The 22,727-nt window shown below is 45.2% G+C and overlaps 2 protein-coding genes across 17 annotated transcripts in view; one reads left to right on the forward strand and one right to left on the reverse strand.

Annotated features, from left to right (window-relative positions):
* Positions 1 to 15,974, forward strand: part of ARHGAP10 (Rho GTPase activating protein 10) — a 258,976-nt gene extending 243,002 nt beyond the window's left edge. For 2 of the 11 annotated variants that reach the window (XR_004955025.1, XR_004955026.1), the window contains exons 22-24: positions 106 to 9,391; positions 10,272 to 10,924; positions 11,922 to 15,358. The gene's annotated coding sequence lies outside the window, so the exon portion shown is untranslated. Of the gene's footprint in view, positions 1 to 105; positions 9,392 to 10,271; positions 10,925 to 11,921 lie in introns of all 11 variants that reach the window. The other 9 variants (XR_004955018.1, XR_004955021.1, XR_004955020.1 and 6 more) reach the window with 9 other exon arrangements.
* Positions 7,177 to 22,727, reverse strand: part of NR3C2 (nuclear receptor subfamily 3 group C member 2) — a 746,291-nt gene continuing 730,740 nt past the window's right edge. For all 6 annotated transcript variants that reach the window (XM_036234281.1, XM_036234280.1, XM_016158875.2 and 3 more), the window contains one exon: positions 7,177 to 8,126. In XM_036234281.1, the coding sequence (XP_036090174.1) occupies positions 7,971 to 8,126 (156 nt within the window). In that variant the 3' untranslated portion in view covers positions 7,177 to 7,970. The remainder of the gene's footprint in view (positions 8,127 to 22,727) is intronic.

The raw sequence follows: 22,727 nt of genomic DNA on the forward strand, positions 1-22,727 counted from the left end.
GAAAAGCCTCCGCAGAGAAGTGCAAACCTGTGGGCGGCTGTAGCGGGCTCAGAATGGCACGGGGACCGAGTTCCTGGCAGTAACCCGACCGGCGTGTCCCCACAGGGCATGACTCAAGGCCCCCTACTTCAGGACTCGATTGCTTTGTCGGCTCAAGGGAAGCTTCCGTCATTCACAGTGCATTGGGCCCCACCTGCCGCTCCCCCGAAGTTCATTTACCACCACTCACCTGGTCAGGTAAGCTGCCACTGAGTCTGGCTTCCTGTGTGGTTGGGGGACGTTAAATCAAGTCTGTGGTCCTATGATTCTGTGCCTGCCTCCTAAAAAGAATGTGATACCCAGAGGTTTGGGTCCAAATGACTAATACAAGTAGCATGTCCAGGATGTAGTACATGCTCAGCTAAGGGGGAACTGCTGGCTGCTGAGGCTACCGTGATTGTCACTTGGTCTTTGTTGCCGGGGCCATTTGTGTTCTGTAGGATGGTGGCGACGAAGCCTCAGAACAGTGATGGCGGCACGGTTCTCACAGCCTCAAGTCCTGCAGGGTGTCACCAGGGGTGTCATCTTTCTGTGAATAGGACCGTGTGGCCTGGCTCACCAGGGGCTCCAGGCAGAGAGCCTCTCCCTGGCCTTGGCCTGGCCCAGAGCGAATTCAGTAACGGGATCGTGAGGCGTTCTCTTTCTTTGGCAAATCACGTTCATCTCCCTAAAGAGAAGCGGGGCGCACTGTTGTCTGTCTTCAGTGCGTCCGTGTGGCTGCCCCGTGAGCAGCGGCCCCGCCTCGCGCTGGGCTCTGGCCCCTCAGCCCCCAGGTTGAGCCCCCGCTGCGGCTGCTTGGAGAGCACGTGCAGCCCGTGCCCATCCGAGGCGCCGCGGGGGCTGGGGGCAGAAGAGGGCGCTCAGACTGGTGCTTTTGTTTCCGGTGGGGCCGTGGGGCCTGCTTCGGATGGGGTCGCCCAAGGGCTTGTAAAGGAGACGCCGGGTGGGAACAGAGCCAGAGTCCTATGGGAGCTGCACCCGCTTCCTGGGTGGCAGTGGGGGCACCGGCAGTGGAGGGCGGGGGCAGGGAAAGCCGTGGATTGTCTGTGCCTGTGGTGGGTGTATTTAAGTCATTCGTTCTGTAGGGTGACTAAACGAGCCGGGAGAAATGACCCCATCTCATCCCTGAGAAAATGGAGGCGCTCAGGAGTGAAGAGCTTTGTTCGGGTTCAGCAGGTTTTTCTGCCGCGCCATCTTGCCTCTGAGTGTCAGGAGCGGGGAACGGCTGTTATATGTTGAATTTTAACCCCACCCCACCCAAAAACAAAGTTTCTATGTTGAAGCCCTAACCCCGGTATCTCAGATCGTGACCGTATTTGGAAATAGTATTATTGCAGATGTGATTAGTTAAGATGAGGTCAGTAATCCAGTATGACCAGTATCCTCATGAAAATGGGGGTGTAGACCCTGAGACAGACACAGACATGCACAGAGGGAAGACGATTTGAAGAGACATAGGGAGAGGACGGCCACGTTCAAGCCAGGGAGACAGGCCGGGAGCAGACCCTGTCCTCACGGACATCCGGCCTCCAGGACCTCGAGCCCATAAATCCCTGTCGTTTAGGCCACCGAATTTGTGGTACCTCGTTACAGCAGTGCCAGGAAGCTAATACAGGGCTAAAAGAATGTTTTGAGTTAACAACATCCTGTTTAGAAGTCTTGTTTTCACTGTTTTGTACCTTGGTGACACTGAGCTTGTTAACGTGACCTCTCTATGCTTCAGTCTCCTTCTGTGAAGTGGAGAGAGTGGCACCAACCTCTTGGGGATGTTGTGACAAACAGTAATGAGAGGTGCCTGAAGCGTGCGGCTAGGCCAGTGGAGACGGGAGAAGGCAGCCGACAGGTGGCAGCAGTGGCGGTGGGGGTGAGTCGCCCCGCTTCCCATCTCCTGGCCATCCTGCTTCCCTCCAGGCCATTCCTCGCTCGCCCCCTCCGCCCTACCTTTCCTGGGGCCACGCTCTGACTTCCTAATACTGGCCTTGTCTTGTTCCCCTAATATTGGCCTTGTCTTGTTCCCCATTCACCTCATGCGGGGCCCCTTCTCCCCTCCCGTCAAGTCTCAAAGGCAGCGCTGGTGACTCCTTCCTCAGCCAGATGTCCTCCCTGTCTCTGACTCTTCCCGAGCCTCATGGCTTCCCTCCCTCTTACTCCAGGAGAGCATCCTCAAGCAGCTGCCCTATGCTTAGCGCTGCACATGTCTCCTCAGATGCTCGCCAACACTCTATTTCCCTTGACTGGTCTGGGCAGAAATTTCTTACTACCCCATGTGGGTAACCTGGCACATTGTCCCTGTGCTTCAATGTCAGGCTAAGTCTCCTGGTTGGAAGAATACCTTGGAGAATGCTCTCCAATCAGAAGGTCAGCTTGATTGGGAAGCGGACTTCTGCTTTTGGCCCAGCAGGGGACCTACACTTTGCACTTGGGCAGGAAAGGCCTGGGATTCATGTAGGCGGCTCAGTGCCATGTGTCTGTGTCTGTCTGGATTTCTCCTTGCTCAGCGGGGTTAGCCACTGAGGAAACCCTGTAGGTGGGGCAGCCTAGAGAGAGGGAGCAGCCAAGCAAGCCCACACCAGTTTCACAGCAGCCACGGCCCCTTAGGCAGGCTGGCCGAGGGCATGGAGATCCAAAGAAATTGGTGTTTCGGACCTGGAAAACTTACCACTATCTTGGCAATGTAAATTCTATGAAATATATCAGAGTAATCGCCAGTGGTAGATCGACTTAATGATCCCCAATTTTACCCCTCCCTGATCCGTGTCCTCTTTTTGTGGAGCCCTCCCATGCCGACTCCAGGCTTGAGCTCAAGGCTTCTTTGGCCAGTGGGACAGGAGCAAGCTCAATGCAGTCAGGACAGCCCCCTGGAGAATGAGAGGCCTCATTGGAGGAAAACCATCCTAGACCATTCGTCTACTGGCTGACCACAGACGCACGAATAAGCCTGACTCATCCTAGCCTGGCCCAGGTCACAGAACCCTCCTAGCCAACTCATAAACTCATGAGAAATACTAAATGTTGGTTGATGTAAGTCACTAGGTTTTGGTGGGAGTTGCAGCTAACCACCTGCTCTTCTGTACCCCATTGTGTGCCCCATCATTCACTTTGCTTTCGATATAGTCTTGGTCCATACTGATTATTAAGATCATGTCCTAATCTTAACCAGTGTTATTTGAGAATCTTCTGTTTCATTTCCAAGAAAAATGCTGCACTAGCAATCGGATGACTTGAAATTAAAGTGTCAAATACTTAAAATCATTTTAGTCTCTGTACACTTGCAGTTTATCAGTAAATATATTAGAGCTGACTTTAATATAAAGGGACATTTTTTATTTGCCTGAGGGCATTCAACATAAAGAAGCAAACCAACCCCTCACTATATATGCATAACAATGCATGATTTCTACTGCCGTGGCACACAGTAACTGGCCATCTCGGTGACAGAAACTTAGTTCTTAGTTGATTCCTAAGTGTGCAGCTGGATTCTTTAGGCCTGAGAGCACTTTTAGAAATTCTTAGAAATATGGTCACACTTGACCTAAGACTGAGCCTGCTCTGTTCGGAAAGGGCACCCACTTTAATCAAGGGTGCTGATTGGGGTGGCCTCCTGCTACCCTCTGAGGGCTCACAGCCCACGATGGCTTTGATTTAGAGTCAGGGTCTCCCATGAAAAGCCCTGCCCCCTAGTAGGTCAATTTCCATACATTTTAAGATATAAAATTACCTTCACTTATAGATGCTTTACAAACAAATTTGCACATACAACTCTAGTCTTTTATTATTTTTTTTCTTGTGCTGCTTAATGACTGTGTGGTGTTCCAGAAATATATCTACTGTGTTTAAGCGAGGTTGACTTTAACTCTCAAACAGATTTTTTTCTGAAAGCGAGAGGTTTGAAGATCACAAGTTAAATGATGCATTAAAAATGTAGAGTTGTGCATTGCATCACGAACGTTCGGTGAACAATGAATTGTGTAGTGATGGTGGTCTGTGAGACGATGATGGAGCTGACCATCCCGGTCACGTAGCGGCATCGCAGCCGGCACAGCATCCTGTGTAACGCGTTGCTTGTGTTTGTGGAGTTGCTGGCATAAACATAGCTGTGGGTAGGTTAACGAGCACTTGTAACTATGTACAGTACCTAATACTTGGTAAATGAACGCTGTGTTACTGGTTTATGTATCGACTATTGTTTTTGTCGTTATTTTAGAGTGTATTCTTGTTATAAAAAGTTTGTCGTAGAACAGTGTGCCACGTTACGCCAGCAGCAGCCACACACATCCCGTGTTTACCGTGTCTCTTGATCGCATGATTTTTCTTTTGTGCTTGATTCAATCTCATGTTGCTTTATAAATTTAATGTAGCCTAAGTGTACGGTGCTCATAAAGTCTACACTGGTGTGCAGTAATGGCCCAGGCCGTCACATTCACTCACCACTCGCCCAGAGCAACTTCTAGTCCCGTAAGCCCCATTCATGGTAACTGGCCCATAAGGGTGTGCTGTTTTTTAGAAAATCTTTTATACTGTATTTTTATTGCACCTTTTCTCTGTTCAGATGGGTTTAGATACACAAACACTTACCATCGTGTTACAGTTGTCTACAGTATTTAGAACAGTAACGCGCTGTGTGGGTTTGTAGACCACGAGCAACAGGCTGCACCATGCGGGTTTGTGTACGTGCACTCGATGGTGCTCACCTACCGATGCATTTCTCAGAATGCATCCTTGTCAGTAAGTGATGCATGACTGCACCTGAATTTATCTTGTGGGGGAAAAAATGTTTCCTAATTTTAAAACGATTTGATAATTGCTCACTGCTCTTTTGTGGTCCATATGAATAGAATCAATGAGAGTTGCCTGTAAGGAATGTGAGAAGCAGCATGGCCAGTAGGGAGCTGAATCCCTCGACAACCCAAGACGACTGGGGATGGAGAATGCGGCAGGATGGCATGGAGAAGAAAGCTGGAGTCCGACAAGGCATCTGGTCTACTCAGTGTGAGTGTCAAAGTCTGTGAAATGAACACGCTTTCCATATGGTTGTGAACATAACTGAGGCAATGTATTAACAGTGTTTAGCAGCTACATGGTAACAGTTATTATCAGTAAACTTCTATAGGGCATTTTGGTGGACCAAATATTAGTAGTAAGAAAGAAGGCATCTAATCAGTCCCCAAAGAATATAACTGACACGTGACTAACAGGGCTCTTTCTAACATAGGGGGAAAAAAATTACTCCATCTTGGATGTAGGCAAAAGCGTATATAATCAATATTTCGAAGGGCACACAACCCAGGTGTTTCTTTAGACCTTCAAATGAACTGTTTCCAAAACAACAGGTGATTAAAGTAAAGGATTTATTGTAATCTGCTTACAGTCCTTTGCAAAGACAGACATGTTTTTGCATAAAGATATAAATCGCTTCATTTTAAACTAATTTAGTGTGTTTTTTAATTATATGAAGAAGTTCTGGTGAATTATGAATTGTACCAAACCAAGATTTTTAAGAGCAATATGGTACAAAAATAAGAGCCGACAGACAGTTTGGACTGGGACAGGCATTCAACAGTGAATTTAGAATATGGCTTTGCTGTTTAATCAAGCAAAGTTACCCAGAGACACACAAAGAGCCAGTAACTTTGTTAATACGAAAAGCTGATGCAGACTGTCTCTATCGCAGACCTGGTTACATCGAAATTCCGATTTCACATAAAGTAAGTCTGAGCTAAAAGCTGCTCTTGTCAGCCATTTCCTTCCTAGACACTCCCAGTCTGCATGCTGTGTATTGATCACCTTCCAAGTGTGGCTTTCATATTGCTGTGCATGTAAGTAAGTTGGCTGTGTTTACAGATCTGCCTACAAATTAAATTCTTGAAATGGCAAATTAGATAAGAAAAACTCCTCCCTCTGAGTACAGCTTTCACAGGTTTCCCCTTGCATAGGCAGGTGTCTTTGGAAAGACAAGGTAATGTTGCCTGCATGGTGAACCCTGGAGAAGAGTGTGGCTCCCACGCGGCCTCCCCCTGGCCTTGGGCTTCTCCAGCTACAGCTTTTAGGTTTCAGAAAAAATGCGATTTCACTGAGTCCCTGATGATTATCATCACTTTAAAAAGATTAATTTGGCCTCTATTCGAAGTTGTTTTATTTAATGCAATTAAACAGTTAAGTTTCCCCAAAGAGATGTATGTTTGTGGTTCGGGGCAAGAGAAAAGCCAGAAATTGCAGTGTCAAACAGATTAATGAATTACAAATTTTAGTGCCACTGTCTTGCTTATATGATCTGTAGTTTTTTTTTGTTTGTTTGTTTTCCTCCAAAACTGTTTATGTATAAAATCTGTTGTTAAAACCTACCTTTTAAAAATCTAACACCCTCTCTACAGGTCGTGCGGCCTCCACGCCTGCCGATGGGACGTGCCGGGCGCATCTTCCCACTGCTCCCTGCCAGGACCTGCGTGTCCCCGCGACCAGTTCCAGGAGTGCAGAACCCCTTTCCAAGACCAGAGGTGAGTGTGTCGCCTTTTACAGATACAGAGTGTATGTGGAATTGTTTTTTCCCAGAGGAGAAAATTCTGTTTCCTAACCTGGGAGGGTGGAATCTATGCCTGCCGAGCCCTCGCGCTCCCCGAGCTGATGCCGCTGCTTGAGGGAAAAGGGAAGGAGGCAGCTTTTTCCGAAAGCCGGGCATGTCCGGGACCTTCTCCCACACTTGTGTTGTCAAGTGACACCTTCAGGGGGCTGCAGACGCCACAGCACGTTGCTCCCCGGTGGGAGCGGGTGAGGGAGAAGCCAGGACACGTGCTCGGGTCCCACGAACAGCCCCCGCGGGAAACCAAGGACAAAACGCAAGTACAGAAAAAGTAGAAAGGCTTAAAGACAACCGAGGAGGTTCGAGTGTGGTTATTTACAACAGAGACTGTAAAGTGGCAAATTAGATATGAAGCTAAAAAAGGCACAGCTTCCCTTTCTTAAACACACTGTAAACGGTTCATTAGGCATGCAGAACATTTCACTTTACAAAAAATGTTTTTACCTTGTTTAGACAAAGATAGTACTTAAATAGTCTCCAGCAAAATAGAATTCTTTCAAAAATACTTTCCCATTCATCCTATTAACCATTGAAGTTTTTTTGTTTCTTTTTTTTTTGTTTTTTTTTTTGTTTTTTTGTTTTTTTTATGTGTCTCATTTACAAAAGTTCCTTATACCTTATTCAGGTCCTTCACAATTTATACATACAGTAATGTACAGCACAGCAAAAGACTGCAAAAAATTATCTGTAAAGCCAACACAATAGATACTAGAAATCGAAACCAAGGCATTTGTTTTAACATCTTATCCGTTCTAATTAAATAATAAATGGACACTAAAGGGCGTGGATGCCAGTGATGCCGAGGAACGTGGGTGAGGAAGAGCCAGAGGGGGCGCTACGCCACGTGCTCTGTTATCACACGACAGGAATCTGTACGTTTTTTTTCTATTTTTGTGTGTTTTTTTTAAATAACAAAAGAATATTAATGCCCCATATAGACTATATGTTGTATGTGCAAACCAAGGGTAAGCTTTAAAAAGTCCGTTAGTCCTTGAACCCTTTTAAAACAAGCGAACAATACCAGAAACTACATGGCATAGTTAAAACTTCCATCTGTTAAAATATCAAAATCAGAGAGTTATTGACTAGATATGGCTTTTCATCCAGAGGAACATGTTTCTAAAGCGCGGGGGGCAGGAGAGGGAAGAACACTTTAGACTGTTCAGGTCTTGCCAAATCCACGTCTAACTGCTTTCCCAGCTCCAAACCCTTGACATGACTTTAAACTTGAGAAACTGCTAAATAAGTGTGAATCAACCGTCACATGTTAAAAATATGATTTCCTGGGTCCTTCGTGGGTGCGGAATAACACAGGGACACTTAAGGCAAAGTTCTTCTGGTCGGACGTCCTCCGTCACTTCCTGTGAAAGTAAAGGGGCTTGGCGTTCCCGGATTCCACTTTCGGCAGCTGGTCGCTGATGATCTCCACCAGCATGGCGGGGAACTCCACTTTCAGAGCCTGGGACTCTCGGAAGGTATAGAAGCAAAATTCCAACAAGTCACTCACCAACTGCAACACAGACAAAGAGGGGACGTGACATGAAGGACGTGACTTCTGTCCCTGGACCACTCTGTGCCATAACTCTGTAAACTCAAAAGAGCAATGCTAGGAATCCAACCAGGAAATCAAGGTCAGTGAAGCAGCCCGATTCATTTGGCGAAGTCATCTGTCCTGGGGGAGGCAGAAGGGAGGTCATGTCTCCTGGCATGTAATATGCCTTTCATGCAAAACAGACGCAGCCGAGAGCTGTGTACTGTTGAGGATTAGACCTGTCAGTGACTCGGGGACAGTAACGGGTCACTGAATTGCTCTCATCAAATTCTCATTTCTAAACGTGTGACCTGGGTGCGGCAGGCATGTTCACGTTCGCTGTCTGTGATGGGCCTTCCTGAGGCTGTAAACAAGTGGGCAGGGGGTGGAGGCCCGAGGCCCACGTGGCAGGTGCCCGGGACCGTGAGCAGCAGGACAGAGCACAGGCGCCTTGCCCACTGCCCGCTCGAGGCCTGGCTTGGCCCTGCCAGTGGAGCTGTGACCGCGAGGGCAGCCAGCACTTTCACCGGCAGCCCCCTGGCCCTCATCCTGCCACCCTCCTTCCTCCCCCAGGCTTCCGGCCCTGAGCTGGGGACAGCGCTCAGACTTCTCAGTCGTTTTCTTTTGAAACTTCTTTGGTTTCATTGAGATACAGTTGGCATATAATAGTGTATAAGTTTAAGGTGTACAATGGGTTGATACACTTACATATTACAATTGATTAGCTAACACCGCTGTCACTTCACATAATTACTATTTCTTTTTTGTGGTGAGAATACTTAAGCTATTCTCACTTGGCACATTTCAAGTATATAATACAGTACTATTTGCTATAATCACCACGCTGCACACTAGATCCCCAGAGGAACTAGAAGCTGACCAACATCTCCCCCTGGCCCTCATAATCTCCATTTTGCTGTCTGTTCCTCTGAGTTTAGCTTTTCTGCATGTAAGTGAGATGTACAGTATTTGTCTTTCTCCATCCGACTTAGCATGATGCTGACAAGGTCCGTCTATGTTGTCTCAAATGGCAGGATCTCTTTCCCATGGCTGAATCCTATGCCGCCGTGTGTGTGCACACTACACTTCCTTGACGTGTTCATCTGCTTCATCCACCTTGTATTGCAGGCTGATTTCGAGAGAGCGAGTGGAAGCATCAAGGACAACTTTGTTTCCTCGCCTGTCCCTACTCTGTGACCCAAGGGCCTTTCTCATCCTCCTGGAACTGAACTGCTCCCAATTCTGTAAGTTACAAAAAATCACCACCACCCACAAAAGCAGGATAGCATGACGAGTTGCATTCTATTTACTAGGAATGTAATTTCAAATCACAAAATATACTGTGTTTTTTTCTTTGCTTAATTCCATATCCCATTAGAGGTTAAATGACTTTTGGTCATTTCCCACTAGAGTAAAGCAGGCGATATTAATGTTAAATGTCATAAAACTGATTCTGGTGAAAACACGTCTGTAACTTCCTCAAGATTTTTTAGAACTCGATTAGCAGGCTTAAATTGGGTCGGACAGTAAATAACTGTGGTAAAGGCCCTCCCTGTAAACCAGGAATTGGGCACATCTCATTGGGAAGAGATGCTTCTGGCTGCGTGCGGCTGCGTGGGTCCTGCACCGTTATTCCCCACGCAGGGTCCCGCACTGGGAGCTGGCAAGTGTTCTGCTCCCGCAGGATGCTGGGTCCCGATGAGCTGGGAAACAGCCCAAGCCATTGCCTGCTCCGGGCAGGTTCACACACAGGTAGCAGCTCTGCGAATGCTGTGCCTCAGTTTCTGCACCTGTAAAATGGGGTGACGTGTGTCTGCTTCATAGGGGCGTTAGAAGGGGCTGAAGGGGTGAAGCATGTGGACGCCAGTGCTCAGTCCGGGGGTCAGGAAGTGCTGCTCGGGCGACGCCTCTTTGATGCTGTCCTCCCACTGGTCCCCAGTTCCTTCGACTGTAAAACGTCGTTTTTCTCTGTGGGGTGCAGTTTGTGAAACCTGCTGAGTCATCATTGTGTCACGTGGTCCTCAGGCGCCCCTTCTATAAAGTGACAGAACTTTGTTTTCTGCCTTTCCAGGAGATTCTTAAAATAGAAATGGGATGGCAACTTTTTAAATTTTCTTTTTTCAGCGGCTGCGAAAGCTAAAAGCCAGGCTGGGTCCTGCTCTCCTAACGTGGCGCCACGAATGAGTCAGCAGTGCCGACCGTGGGCCATGCCCTTTGAGGGGGTGGCGACAGCAGAGTCCTGAGCACACAGCCATGCGGCCTGGGCTGAGTGCGCGTGTGGGCTCGCTCAGCAGGTGTAGAGCAGTGGGAAGCTTGTTACCCAGACAACTGACATCTGAACAAGGTACCGCGCGGGGCCCCGTAGAGATTATATTTGTGAGTAGGAGATGGCAGTGCCAGTTTATGGATGCAATCGGAGATGGAGAGCAGAGTAAATCAATCCCTCTGAGGCAGCATGCACGGAAGCACCCCTGCGAGACTGTTACTTAATGGGGAAAGGGCCCAGGCCACCTCGGTGCCTCTGTCCCTGTCTGTAACATCTGCTGATGTGTTCTCAGCTGAGCATTGCCTAGGCGATGCTGAGAAACCAGAAGGGAGAGAGGCCAGGAGCTCAGCTGTTTTTCCTTGCAGGTTGGCTGGGGACAAGTGTCCCAGACGCTACTCACTAATGCATATTAACCTGGGGCTGGCATTTCCCGCCCACCTCTGTTCCATGTTCCACAGACTGAGAAAGCAGCTTGTTTCCAGGCATGAGCTGGTACCAGAGCTTGTTTACAGTAAGTGCCTTGGCCGGCTGCAGAGGGATGGGGGCACGGCAGGGCAGTGTGGGGGGTGGCCTGGCAGCTCCAGGCTGGGCATTTGACCCTGTGAACACTTGGGGAGGAGGGGTGGGAGATCTCAATCTTAGGGTGGCCAGGATTCTTGTAAGGCTGGAAACTCAGGGAACCTCGGCAGCTATGAGAAGGCACTGGCTGCCTCCAGAGGCTGCCAGGTCCACCCTGCCCCGGGACAAGGCCGTAAACCTTTTCAGGACTCAAGCAGCAGGCCCGAACCAGCGCCTGCAGTTGGTGAGGTCAGGACCTGAGCCAGGCGCCCCCAGTCACTGGGTGAGCACGTGGGCCGCTCCGGTCCAGGCGGCAGGTTCTGCCCGCCAGGTGTTCGCTGACCCTTAGAGCCCTCCCACCACCCTCTCCAGTCCTGACCTGCCACAGCCAGTGGCAATGGGCCAGGACCCACAATCCCTGGCCCTTGGCAGACGTTTGGGGTGGGGTGCACTGCAGTATGGGGACACCAAGGAGGCAGGGACTATGCCCTGAGAGCTGGGTTAGCAGAGATGTTGACAGCCAGTGGGCATTGGTTTGCGTGCCAAACTTCTGTGTCTAAAGTCATGCTACACATATGCACAGACACATGTGGGGAGGCGCACCAGGCGGGGCCCCTGCCCAAGCCCAGAGACGCCAAGAAACAAGGCTACAAATAGGCACAGTACACATGCCCTCACCAGATGCTGTCCCCAACCCCTGCAGGGTAGAGCTGGCCACTTCCCCCAGCACAGAGAGTCAGGGCCAGGCTGTAGTTACACCCTGGGAGGTGGTGCTGGATGGTGGCTATGCATCACTAAATGACCACAGGTACTTTCTAGTTAGACCACAAATCACTATCCCCTCTGCAAAATTGGGGAAGAGCTGAGTTCATCAGCGCCTGCCACGGTTCTAGTGTGTGTGGTGGGGGAAAACCAGACCTTCTCAAGGATCACCTTTTAAATCACTTCAGGACAACTCTGTATGGACAGTCCTCCAGGAATATTCCAGCAGTTTCCCTGGACACTAACTTGGCATGGAATGAGTTTTCAAAACCATCACCCGTTCTCTTCAGATGATGTGAGTACCAGCTTCCGCTGCCCGTCTCCCTGCCCATTCCCTGCGGTCGCCCCCCCCAGGCCTCCATGGAAGGAGACTAGCCTGAGAATCCTTCTTCTCTGAACTCACAGATGCCCTATTTTGTCTTCCTCATTTACTTGTCAATCAGCCGCAGAGTCAGGGGACACCAGTTTACCCTGTGGTTCACATTTGCAGCTCCTTGAAGACAGGAACCACTTGTGCCACCAGCGTTCAGGAGCGGCCCCGCCCTGAGCAGCCCTGGTGAGGAGCCGAGGCTCTTCCAAACTCCTAAGTGCCCAGGAATAACATTGAAACAGTATTTTCTCAAGGTAGCATGTTGCTAGTGTTAAAGAAAACCTGGGTAATATAACTGGGCATCTTCAGTTTAGTGGCACTAAGTAAATACTGCAAAACCCAATATGCAAAGCTAACCTCTTTCACCCTTTTCTGCCATTCTGATTTCCTTTGACTTCTTAGGTTGGGTTTTAAGGTGAATTCATATGCATCCTGTGCCACGAGCCCCATCCCTGTTCTCGGGGGAATAGGAGGGTTACAATGACAAAGGCTCTGTGCTATTTGCCTGTTCGGCACAAATGCCTTAATTGCAGTAAGAGAAATGGCCTGACCTGCCATCTCAATATCGATTCCCTCTGGTAATACCAAGCTGGATGGAGAAGCAGGAACCCTAATTATAATCAGTAACAAGAGTTCAACATTATTAGGAGTCATAGGAAGTCTCGTGCAATGACTATTCTGTACAAAATGCATCTGGTGGGGTCACAGAAGTTTAGCTGGACACTTAGCATGAGTTATCCAGCCTGACGGGCTACAGCTGTCAGGGTGGCAGAGGAGCCTGGCAAGGTCACTGACTAAAGTCACCGTGGCACAGCCACTGAGTGGTGCCAGAGCTCCCGGACAGACGGTGACAGCCGCCCCGGGCTAGGGCCTCACACAGCAAGCTCATGCTAGGTCATCTGCTGACTCTGGAACTCTTGCCTAATTAGTATCGAGCTTTTCTCTGAAATAAGCATGGGGGTGGTGAGGTGGGCATGAGGCTTTATTTTTGAAGATCAGAATTTTAGCCAGCTATATTGATGGGGTTAGGGGCAAAGATAAGAGCTTCAACCCTAGACATAGCAGTAGAACTTGCTGGTGACTGCAAGTTCCAGGAGTTCCTGCAGTAGCAGTGTGAACACCGAAGAGTGCCGTACAGGGCACTCCCTTCAGAGCCCCTCACAGGCCAGGGTGGGAGACACCTGTGCAGGCAGGAACTTCTGCTTTTTTTATGACTAATGATTTCTCAATAAGACACAACAGTAACATGCTGTGAAAGAGCCCCCAATGTAGTAGCATTTATTTCTACACCCAGAAGTAACTATAACCTTTAACAACAAGGCAATACCATTATTTACTTGTGGATTCCTTTTGAAAACCCAGGTCCCACTGCTCTGCTGAGCTTGAGAGTCCAGAAGGCCTCCCAGAGGTGACCAAGAGAAAAAGGATCAAAGCGATGGAAGCGTAAGATGGCTCTTTTTTGTCTGTCCCTTTGCAACAAAGAGTTAGACATCCATCCATGAACAAACAGGAGCCATGGGCGCCAGCACTGTACGCCAAGGAACTTGGGAGGAGTCTTCCCCACCTGTGGATCCAGCAGAGCAGCGAACCAGCCCCAATCCCTCTCAAGGTTAGGGGGAAAAACCTGGAGAGTGCGTATCTGGGCAGACACCCACAGACAAGAGAAATTGAATAGGTCCAGTCTTTCCAAGGGGGAATTCCAGCATGCGATTGGACCAGCCCCTCCCCCCCAAAACGAGTTTGAATGCAGCAGAGACGGTAAGAACTTGACCAGCAGTCCACACGCGACAGTGCATGGGGCTGAATTATGGGGTGGTGATGTCTCCTACGAGGGAGAGGGGGAGAGCACTATGAGTACCTGCCTACCCCAGTGATGCAGGTGGAGAAGCCCCTCTCTCTCCAGCAGTACCAGGATACTGAGGTAGGACCTATAGGACTGGGAAGAAGGGGACTGATACTCTCATGTGCCTCTTTCCCAAAGAGCATTAAAGGAACAAGGTTCCTGCTTGGGAGCATCGTACCTAGGGATACTGGGTCCACAGGCACCCCAAGTGCAAAACCCATACCTCTCCCCACTGTGGTTGGCTCTTGGTGTGCATTTCCAAGTCTGGAGTCAAGGGCAAGGCCCAGTAGGGACTGCCCTCAGCCAACAGTCCAGGGTCTGGGAGAAACCACTAATTGAAGCTATAGCGCCACCTTCTGGAAAATGAGAGGCTTCCAGCAGCCAGCCTGGTGAGCGCTAAGAACCAGAGAGGACACAAACACTTAAGAATCCTGCCACAAGAGGGAGCAATGCAGAGTTACAGCAGTAGCCCTTCGAAGGCAGAAAACCCCTATGTAACATCAGCACCAATGAACAGGATACTCATTTGAAGACAACATGCAAAGATTTAAGGAGGTATCTGCTACTTGAAATGAGTAAGCAATACAATACTACAACCAACGTTATCAAGGAAACATGTCATCAAAAGATGGTAATCCTCTAACAAACAACTGAGTACGAAGACATGTAATTTTGTGATCTTGCTGATAAAGAATCCCAAAATCCCAGTTTTGAAGAAACTTAGCTAAAAGAAAACCCCAATTCATGAAAAAGTAGGTTCAATGAAATATTTACCAATAAGATAGGAACCAAGGAGAAATTATGGAGCTGAAAACTCTAGTGAAATGAAAAATGTGATAGAGAGCATCTGAAATAGAGTTAGTGGAACACAGAATAAGTGACTTAGAGGATAGGAACTGTGAAATAACCCAGTTCCAGGAGAACAAAGAAAGCCAACATGATCTATGTGATTTCATCCAAAGAACAAGTATGAGAATAATTGGAATTCCAGAAGAAGAGGGGGGCAGGCAGAATATTAATAGCTGAGAATGTCCCAAACTTGGAGAGAGAGCTAACTGAATAAGTTCAAAGCTAATAGATCACCCTATTATCTCAATGCACAAAGACCTTATCCAAAATACATTATAATGAAACTGACAAAATTGAAAGAATTCTAAAAGCAGTCAGAAGATGATAGTTTAATGTGGGCTCCTTTGTAGATTACTGGTTTTCTCAGCAAAACCCCTACAAGCCAGGAGAGAGTAGAATTAGATATTCCAAGTGCTGAAAAAAAAAAAAAAATTGCCAGCTAAGAATACTATCTGGTAAAGTTATCCTTCAGCTATGAAGGAGAAATACTTCCCTAAACAAAAGTAAAGACAGCTCACTACTAGACTTGCCTCATAAGAAATGCTGAAAGGAGTTCTTCAAGCGGAAATGAACGGATGCTAAGCAGCGACGTGAAAACACGTGAAAGTATGCAACACACGGATAAAAGTAAATAATATTAGAAAACTCGGATTCTGTGATGTGTTAACTAAAGTACAAAGGAAAAGAGTACTAAAAATTGTAGCTTCTATAATTTGTTAATAAGTACACATATAAAAACAGGTAAATAAAAATGAAAGAAATAAAAAGGGGAATGTAAGAGTGAAGCTTTTAGAGACAGTCCAAGTTAAGTTGCTATCAGCTTAAAATGTACTGTTTTGTTTATGGGCTGTCTTATGTCAGACTCATGATAACCATAATGCAAAAACCTAGAGTACATGCACAAAAAGGTGAAAAAAAGAAACACGGCATACCACTATGGAAAATCAACCATTTACAAAGTAGGCTGAAAGAGAAGGAAAAGAAGCGATGGAAATACAGAACAACCAGAAAGCAATAAGATGGCATTAGTAAGTTCTTACCTATCAATGGTAGCTCTAAAGGTTAACAGACTGAATTTACCAATCAAAAGTCAAAAAGTAGCAAATAAAATCCAGTGAAAGAGGAGACATTATAAGAGATTGCAAACAGTGAGATGTTAACAAATTGGATAGCCTAGAATATATAGAAAAATTCTTAGAAATAAAAGATCTGACCAGACCAATAATGAGTAAGGCAATTGAATTGGTGATGAAAAAACTCCCAACCCCAGGACCAGATGGCTTCACTGGTGAGTTCTATCAGACATTTAAAAGAGAATTAATGTCAGTCCTTCTCAAACTCGTTCAAAAACCGGAAGAGAGAACATGTCCAAACTCATTATATGAGGCCAGCATTACTCTAATACTAAAGCCAGATAAGGCACAAGAAAAACAGACCAATGTACCCTGATGGATAAAGATACAAAAATGCTCAAAAAAAAAAAAAAATAGTAGCAAACCAAATTCAACACCTCATTAAAAGGATTATACACCATAACCACAGGATTTATCTTTGAGATGGATTTTTCAAAATATGTAAATCAATAAATGTGATAAACAGTAAAAGACAGAGAAAAACCACATAATCATCTTAACAGATACAGAAAAAGCATTTGACAAAATACAACAGCCTTTCATGATAAAAACAAATTTGGATATATGAAAGGAATATACCTCAACGCAATAAAGGCCATAGAAGACAAACCCACAGCTACTCAATGGTGAAAAATTGCGAGTTTCCTCAAAGATCAGGAATAAAAGCAAGGGTGTTCACTCTCATCACTCTTATTCCACATAGTACTAGAAGTCCTAGCTAAAGCAATTAGGAAAGACACAAATAAATAAATAAAAGGAACCCAAATTGGAAAGGAAACAAAATTGTCAGTGTTTATACACATTATATATAGAAAATCCTAAAAACTCGACCCCCAAATTATTGGATTAATCAAAGAATCAGTAAGTTCCAGGATGTAAAATCAACATACATTTCTGTATACTAAGAACTAAACATCAAAAAAAGGGAATTATCCCATTCAAAATAGCAATGAAACACAAGACAGAATTGAACCAGGGAAGTAAAATTTGGGTACAATGAAAACTGTACCCAAATTTATGAAACTGAAGACACATGTTGATAGATCCAGAAGACTTAATGTTCTTAAAATGTCCATAGTACCCAAAAGCCATCTATAGGTTCTACACAATCACTATCAAAATTCCAATATCATTTTTCATGGAAATATAGGAAAAAAGATCCTAAAATTTGTATGGAGCCACAAAGACTCCAGATAGCCAAAGAAATCACGGGGAAGAACAACAAAGTTCAAGGCATCACACTTCATTTCAAAACAGCATAAAAATAGACACACAGACCTATGGAGCAGAAAGGAGCCCAGAAATAAACACCTGCATTTATGGTCATCTAATATTTGACAAGGGAGCTGAGGACACTCAATGGGGGAAAAGTCTCTTCAACAAATAATGAGAAAACTGGATAACCACCTGCAGAAAAATGAAATCGGACCCATCTTACACCACTCACAAAAATTAACTCGAAATAGATTAAAGACTACACATAATATCTGATGCCATAAAACTCCTAGGAGAAAACATACACAAGAATTCCTTGAGATGGGTCTCAGCAATGATGTTTTAAATATGATACCTCAAGCATAAGCAACAAAAGCAAAATTCAACTAGTGGTACTCAATATCTAGAATATATAATGAACTCATATTTCAACAACAACAAAATAACCCAATTAAAAAATGTGCACAGGAACTAAACAGACATTTTTCCAAAGAAGATAAACATATGGTTGGTCAACAGGTACATGCAAAAATGCTCAACACCAATCATCAGTGAAACACAACCACAATGAGCTATCACCTCCTGCCTGTTAGAATGGCCGCCATCAAGAATATAATAAGTGTTGACAAGGCTGTGGGGAAAAGGGAACCCTTGTGCACTGCACTGCTGGTGGGACTGCAAACTGGTGCAGCCACTATGGAAAACAGTATGGAAGTTCCTTGAAAAATTAAAAATTAAAAAAAAATTACAAATCCTGGATCTGTATTCAAAGTAAATGAAAACAGGACATCAAAGAGATATATGTACTCCCACGTGGTACATATATACAATGGGATATTATTCAGCCAAAAGAAGGAACTCTGCCATTTGCGATGACGACGTGAGGGCATTACGCTAAGTGAGCTAAGTCAGAGAGAGAAAGACCAGTATTGTAATGATATCACTTATATATGGAATCTGGAAAAGCCAAATCCATAAAAACAGTAGAATGGCGGTTACCAGGGGCTGGGGGGTGGGAGAACTGGGATGGTGTTTGAGAATATAAACTTGCAAACCAAGAGTTAGGTCCTAGAGATTTAATGCGCATCACTGTGATTGCAGACAAAAAGACCGTATTATAAACTTCAAAGTTGCTAAGAGACTAGATCTTACTGGTTCCCACTACAAAAAAAGAAATGACAGTTACATGATGTGAGAGATGTTAGCTAATGGTGGTTTTCATATACAACATATAAATGTATCAAAGCATGTTGTATACCTTAAGCGTACACAATATTATATGTCAAATATATCTCAATAAAAAAGGTACCATTGGAAAATATCTGAGTGGTTTTTAAATACTCATCAGAAGGCATTTCACAGCCAAAAGCTTATTAACAGGAGAGCTCACAAGCCTGTCCAAGGCATTTGGGGAATTTAACAAAGATGATTTGAGGCTCTGAGAAGCGAAGCTGCCATCTGGAAGGGGGCTCCTCTGTGGATTACCTGCCCCTTTTAAAAGGCTGCGCTGCTCTGCAAGGGCCAGTCTGCATGGCAGGGGGCATCTGGATTTAAGTGTGTCCCTGAAGCAGGAGAGAAGCCTCAGTAGGGCTATGAGTGCTCTGAGCAAGCTCTGCCTGTACATTCTAGGTATGGGGAGCCCCAGGGAGTGGAGCCCAAGCCAGGGCTCCAGGCCAGAAGTACTTCTTGCTCTGCTTCCTGAGAGGCAGGTGGGGTGGTCCTGTGGGTCTGATAGGGCTGTGTCTGGAGTCCAGGCTGGTGCAGGCTTGGCCAGACCGGGCCAGACCAGGCGCCCAGGAATGGGCTGGCTATTAGGGTGGGAAGTAGGTTCTGCTCAACATCTCAAGAAAAACTGTTTCTTAAAACTCACTCCTATCCATTATGAGTATCAGCTGAGGTCACATTTTAATTTGTTTGTCATTTTTATAATAAATTAAAAGCTAATCACTGATCTCTGGTCAGTGATGAATATTAAATCTTCAAAATGTGTTTTGGATGCTGTGCTAAGCAAGATGAGTTCAATTTCCTCCTAATTTTTTTGTGCTTAAATTTATTTAATTTCCACCCTGTTTAAGTTTCCTTGTATTATAAGCCTCGTTCTAGATTGCAGCTCCGCCTTCTTCTGAATAAGGTCTATTGTACATGGGAAAAACACAAAGAAAAATGACACAATGGAAAAGGAAAAAGTAGAGCTTCAAGATAAAGAGATAATTAGAACATTGCTGAACAAAGGAATTCTAATGAAAGGGTTGTTTTAAAAGGTATTGGCATGCTACTGTATATAGAAGTATGAACTTTTCCTAATTTTGTTTTCAATATTTCCTAGTTCTTGCAAATGTACACTATGCTGAACAATGTAAAAATCTAAACCAATTCATATTTATAAGTTACCAACTTTAATATCAGGTTAAATCAAGATTAAGCAGTTAGATCTTTATTTCAATCTATAAAAGAAAAGGAACACTAAGCAATAGACACCACTAGCCAAGGGCAGCCTCTTCTGATCCAAGTACCTCAGACCTGAGACCAATGATGTCATTAAATGATATCAGGCGTCACCTGCAAGCCCAATCTGGCCTAATAAACTGGTTTTGTAAGTTTTTTACACTTTGAAATGGTTGGAAAAAAACTAAAAGAACATTTTGTGACATGTGAAAATCACATGAAATAGTTTTACTGGGACACAGCCATGTTCATTCAGATATAATCTGTGGCTGCTTTCAGGGTGCAATGCTCAAGCCAAGCAGTTGTGACAGAGATCGGGGGACCACAAAGCCTATGGTGTTTCCTACCTGTCCTTTTAGGGAAAATATATGCTGGCTCCTGGATTAGAAGCCATTCCAAGGATTTAGTAACAGCTTATGGAAGAACAGGTTTTGTTAAAATATGTAAATTGAGTATGAGATGTCTCCTGATTACAGAAATACTAAAGGTGGGGGGAAAAAGTCTGTGAATCGAGATATGGTGGTACCTAGCTCTGGCTCCAAATATACAGATTCACCGAGCCTTTAGGAAATGCTTTAGAAAGACCCCTTGTACACAAAGGGGTTGAACAGATAACAAAAGGCACTGTCTAGCTTACAGGACTTAGAATCTGTCACTCAAATGGAGAGTCACTATGACTCGTCTTCCATTTTTGACTGACTGTTCTTTCAGGAGTCACTTCTCTCTGAACCAATAGTCCCTGCAGGTTACAAACATTTACAGGTCATTCTCATTCTTGGTAGTTATGTTCTATAAAGTCATGGCAAACAGTGAATTTGTGAATATTGAACCCTCAGTCCTAGGGAAAATATAGGGTTAGGTCCCATGAGCCACCGGTCACAACGTTTTCATTAAATGATCCTTGTTTAATGTGTTTCTGTTTAAAGACACCTCAGTTAATATATACTGCTGATTCCTGAGCACTGAACTCAAGGCCACACAGCATTTAAGTGATGCCTGAATATAACTTACTGAACACACTTGCTTCCTCCACGGAGCACATCACAGCCCTCTTGATTTTAGGAACACGAGACAGTACGTGAGCATTACATTTGGGGACAATTTTAAACGGCAAATTCACCAACAAAAATGCAAAAAATGTGTCACTAAATAGACCATGAAAAGAGCACTTGTTTACTGCATGAGAGCCAAAACGAGGAGGGGCAGCGGCGGCTGGTCTGACCTTACTTGGGAACGTGCACTTCGGGCGACTCACACGACTGCTCTGCACGCGAATGCCAACGACTGCAGATGTAACATGAGTATTGATTTGGAGATTACAAATAAGTTTTAACTAGTACACACATCTATAAATGCAGAACCTGCAAATAATGACTGCGCGTGGATCCACATACACACCGTAGTCCCTTTAACCATGACCTTCATAAAATTGATCAACTGGCATCTCCCTGGCCTTTTCAATGTCATTTAAAATGATCTGCCTTAGTCTAAAATGGTGCTGAATGATAATGCTCCTCTTTCAACTGCTTAACAATGTCTCTCCCCCTTGTGAAAATTCTTTACTATTTGTGTTTATATTAAAGATGGCCTTAGGCTCAAGGCTCCCTTCCGGGGGACCGATGGCTCCCGGTTTCCTCTGCCCTTGACACTCTGCTCTAGTGAAGCTTTCCGCCCTCACACCCCTGCAGCCTTCTCCCAGACGGACGCACCTGCACGGTACGCCACGGGTCGCAAACCGCTCCTCACATGCAGCATCTCCTCTGAACAGCACGATCTGAGGTAGATTATATTTTGCCCAGGACAGGCTGCATTATTTGTGGGACCCCCTACTCAAAGATCACTAAGTACTTCAAGACAGCAACAGCAGACCATTAAGCACGGTGATCCCCTCCTATGTGTAGGAGCCCAAAGTGACACCTAACTTACCAGGAGCAGGGCTGGCTCTGCACTGATGTCTCCCAGAGGTGCTTTCCCTGCCCCGCCCCCGCCTTCTGGTCCCGGCTCACTTATGAACCCAGGAAGATACACTGGATCACTCCCTGTCTAAATCCTTTTCTCTACAAAAAGTTTAAAAAAATGAGTAAATATTACTATTATTCTCTTTTTATAGAGAAAGGAATTAAGATGAGGTGATTAAGTATAAATAGTAATATTTACTCATCCTTGTCTCATGGAGATATTAAAAGGATTTACTGACAGGACTTAGGAAGAAAGGCACTAGGTAAATCCCAGGTATTATATGGTTATTTTATATTGTAAGAAGAGGAATTTAAATGGCATAAGAGGTGGGGATTTATTGACACAGGTGTTAGACAATGAGATAGTTTTCCAAAATCTTCTCTAGATATGTTTCAGGTTAGGAAGAGATTCCTGTGTGTTAGGTTAGACTTAGATATGCTTTTCTATGAGCATGGCTTTTGGGACCCTCGGTTTCTTTCTAAATGGTGTATTTTCCCCCTAGAAAGCTCACCCTGTGGCATCATAAATATAAAAAGATTCAGATGGGGATGGAATGCTCAATTCATTCATACCTCCCCAAACATGACAAGGACCTAGCTTCTCCCCCGCATCCTCATAAGTTATTCACTTACCGATTTTCAGAACTAGCTATGAACGAAATGGCATATGTTCTCTACACATACAATTAAGGAAGCATTAATAAGCCAAATAAATAGTTATCAGAAGAAAAAAAAAATTCTCTCTCAAATTGGGAGCAGACACAACTTCTAATTTTGCCAGGTAAGGAATAAAAGAAACAGACTACTGCCTGATATTATTGTAAGTTCATGAGAGAGAGATTTTGACAACCAAACCAACAAAACCCACAAACTGGGAGAACATACTTGCAAATCATGTAATAGATAAGGTATTAATATCCAGAATATGTAAGTAACAACAACAAAAAAACAACTAAAAATGGGCAAAGAACTTGAACAGACAATTCTCCAAAGAAGACGAATGGCCAATAGCATGTGAAAAGATGTTCGACATCACCAGTCATTAGAGAAATACAAACCAAACCACAATGAGATACCACCCTAACACCCATTAGGATGGCCATTATCGAAACAGAACATAAGCAAATAACAAGTGTTAATGACGATGCACAGAAACTGATACCCTTGTGCCCTGTTGGTGG

This window comes from Rousettus aegyptiacus, unplaced genomic scaffold (assembly GCF_014176215.1).
Source record: "Rousettus aegyptiacus isolate mRouAeg1 unplaced genomic scaffold, mRouAeg1.p scaffold_m13_p_16, whole genome shotgun sequence".
NCBI lineage: Eukaryota > Metazoa > Chordata > Mammalia > Chiroptera > Pteropodidae > Rousettus > Rousettus aegyptiacus.